This window comes from Entamoeba dispar, genomic scaffold (assembly GCF_000209125.1).
Source record: "Entamoeba dispar SAW760 scf_1105229459457 genomic scaffold, whole genome shotgun sequence".
NCBI lineage: Eukaryota > Evosea > Mastigamoebida > Endamoebidae > Entamoeba > Entamoeba dispar.
In genome coordinates this window covers 2,499-4,740 of record NW_001853702.1, presented here as the reverse complement: position 1 = coordinate 4,740, position 2,242 = coordinate 2,499, and the positions used below count along the sequence as shown (strand labels likewise).

The following is a 2,242-nucleotide window of genomic DNA, read 5'->3' as shown; positions in this document are numbered from 1 at the left end:
TACTATCTGTAAATATGTCATGTCTTTTCTGATCAAAACTCTTGTTCATAATTATTTCAGGTGGAGAGATTCCAACAGTTGTTAATCCAATATCATCAAACAATATTTACAATTGCCACCTCAATGTGAATGTCCAGTAAATACAATTTGTATTGCTTATTTATTGTATTTATTTACTTCATTCTTTGTAATATTAATAAGATTATTATAATTGATTGGAAATGCTTTTGACCAAAAGAATGACATTACATAACTCAATTTTTGAACTGTTTGTTTTGTAGATAATGAAATGAAATAAACAATTTGTTAAATTACACTAATAAAAACAAGATAATATCATCATAATTTATTATCAATTCTATATTATTACAATTAGAATTTGAATTAATATGTACATGATGTTGAGTATTTTCACTATCACAATAAAGAGTGATGAAATTATTTATTTTTTCAATGAAAATGAACATAGAAAATAATAAATTAATCAAAATATATTGATAATAGAATAATAAGATATAATGATAGAAAGAGAAATGATCAAAAGAAAGAAGATTAGAAATATACATAATATAATATTCATAATAATGATGTAATAAAGAATATAATTAAAAAGAATACAATAACAAAGAAATAAAAGAGAATATAAATGATGATAGAGTTTGTATTTGATAATAATATGAAATGAATAAGAGTTATCTTTTTATATAAGAATGGAATTATTTCATTGTATGAATTATTGAAAAGTCATAGAGAATTAGTCTTTTATAGTTCTGAAAACATAAATTATAACATGAGTATGAACATTTCATTCAATAAATCATAAACTCTGATTGTTCAATTTTATGAATAGTTAAAAATTAATGAATCATTACAAACATCAACACACAACATGGAATTTATCATATTCATTTTTTATCATTCATAATAATTCTGTTTATTCTTTAACACTTTATTTCTCATTATCAAAACACAATTAATCAAATACCAATAATTTAAATGAAAACTAAATTAATTATCTCAACTTTGCTTATTTCTACTCACGTACTTGATTGTAGTATTATTCAATTGACACATTCGTTAGTAAACTGTTCTTAATAAAAATTATTACAATTAAACAAATTATCAATTTCAAATTATGAATGTGATTAATTGTTATTAAAATAAAATAACTAGAAAAACAAATATTTATTTTTTAAATAAAATGTCATAGAAAAGAATTTTTATTTTTAAAAAGAGAAATTAGTTTTTAATTTTAACTTGAAAAGAAAATTATAGTTAATAATAAATAAAAATGATATTAAAAGTTTAATATTCAATTCATCAAAAAAAGACAAGGAAGAATCTTAAAAATTATATAAAAAGAAAAAAATGGGAGCAGGACTTGAAAAAGCCATAAAAAAAGCAGCAGATAACAAAGAAAAGAAATTAACTTTTTGTAAAAAAGGAATAAAAAAATTACCACCAAGCATCAATACTGTTACTTCATGTGAATCATTGAACCTTGCCTTTAATGAAATTCGAGATTTACCAATAGAAATTGGAGAATTATTTAATCTTGAAGACTTAAATCTTAATAATAACCAAATTAAAGAACTTCCAAAACAAGTTACCAACTTACTTAAATTAAAAAATTTTGCTATTTCATACAATATGCTTACTTCATTACCAAGTAATTTCTTTATGTATTCTCAATTGCGTTCACTAAATTTAACTCATAATAGACTTTCTGTTCTTCCAAAGGGAATTAGTTATTGTTCTCAATTAGTAGAAATAAGAATGAATTTCAATGAATTTGATTATATTACAAATGAAATTGAGAAATTAGTAAATCTTAAAACCTTAGTTTGTACCCACAACAAATTGTCAATGTTACCACCAGGAATTGGATCATTAAAGAGTCTTGATACATTAGAGCTATCAAATAATAGACTTAGAACTATTCCATTTACAGTCTGTAAATTAAATCAATTAAGAAATTTTAAACTTTTAATGAATGAAAAGTTAGAAAAAAAATATAAAACTTCTTATGAAACTAAACAACCACAAGCATTTATTAAAGATTGTGGGACAAAAGAATTTGAAGAACTATACAAAAAAGATTGTATGGATCATATTGGATTCTTTGCTAAATGTTTAGGGTGTTCAGAAAATGATGCTCATAATTATTTCAAAACAATTAGAGAAGAAGAAGAAAAGAAAGCAAAACGATTGGAAGAACTACAAATACTTCAAGAAGAAAAAT

At 22.0% G+C, this 2,242-nt stretch overlaps 1 protein-coding gene across 1 annotated transcript in view, besides 2 other annotated features; it reads left to right on the top strand.

The window, feature by feature from the left end:
- Nucleotides 1-456: 456 nt before the first annotated feature.
- Nucleotides 457-646: a microsatellite.
- A 445-nt stretch (nucleotides 647-1,091) lies between these two features.
- Nucleotides 1,092-1,313: a sequence feature (AT_rich).
- A 55-nt stretch (nucleotides 1,314-1,368) lies between these two features.
- Nucleotides 1,369-2,242, top strand: part of EDI_071760 (leucine-rich repeat-containing protein, putative) — a gene marked incomplete at both ends in the record, with an annotated part of 1,017 nt that continues 143 nt past the window's right edge. The window contains one exon of the mRNA XM_001733264.1: nucleotides 1,369-2,242. This exon is cut by the window's right edge and continues 143 nt beyond it. Coding sequence (XP_001733316.1) covers nucleotides 1,369-2,242 — 874 coding nt within the window.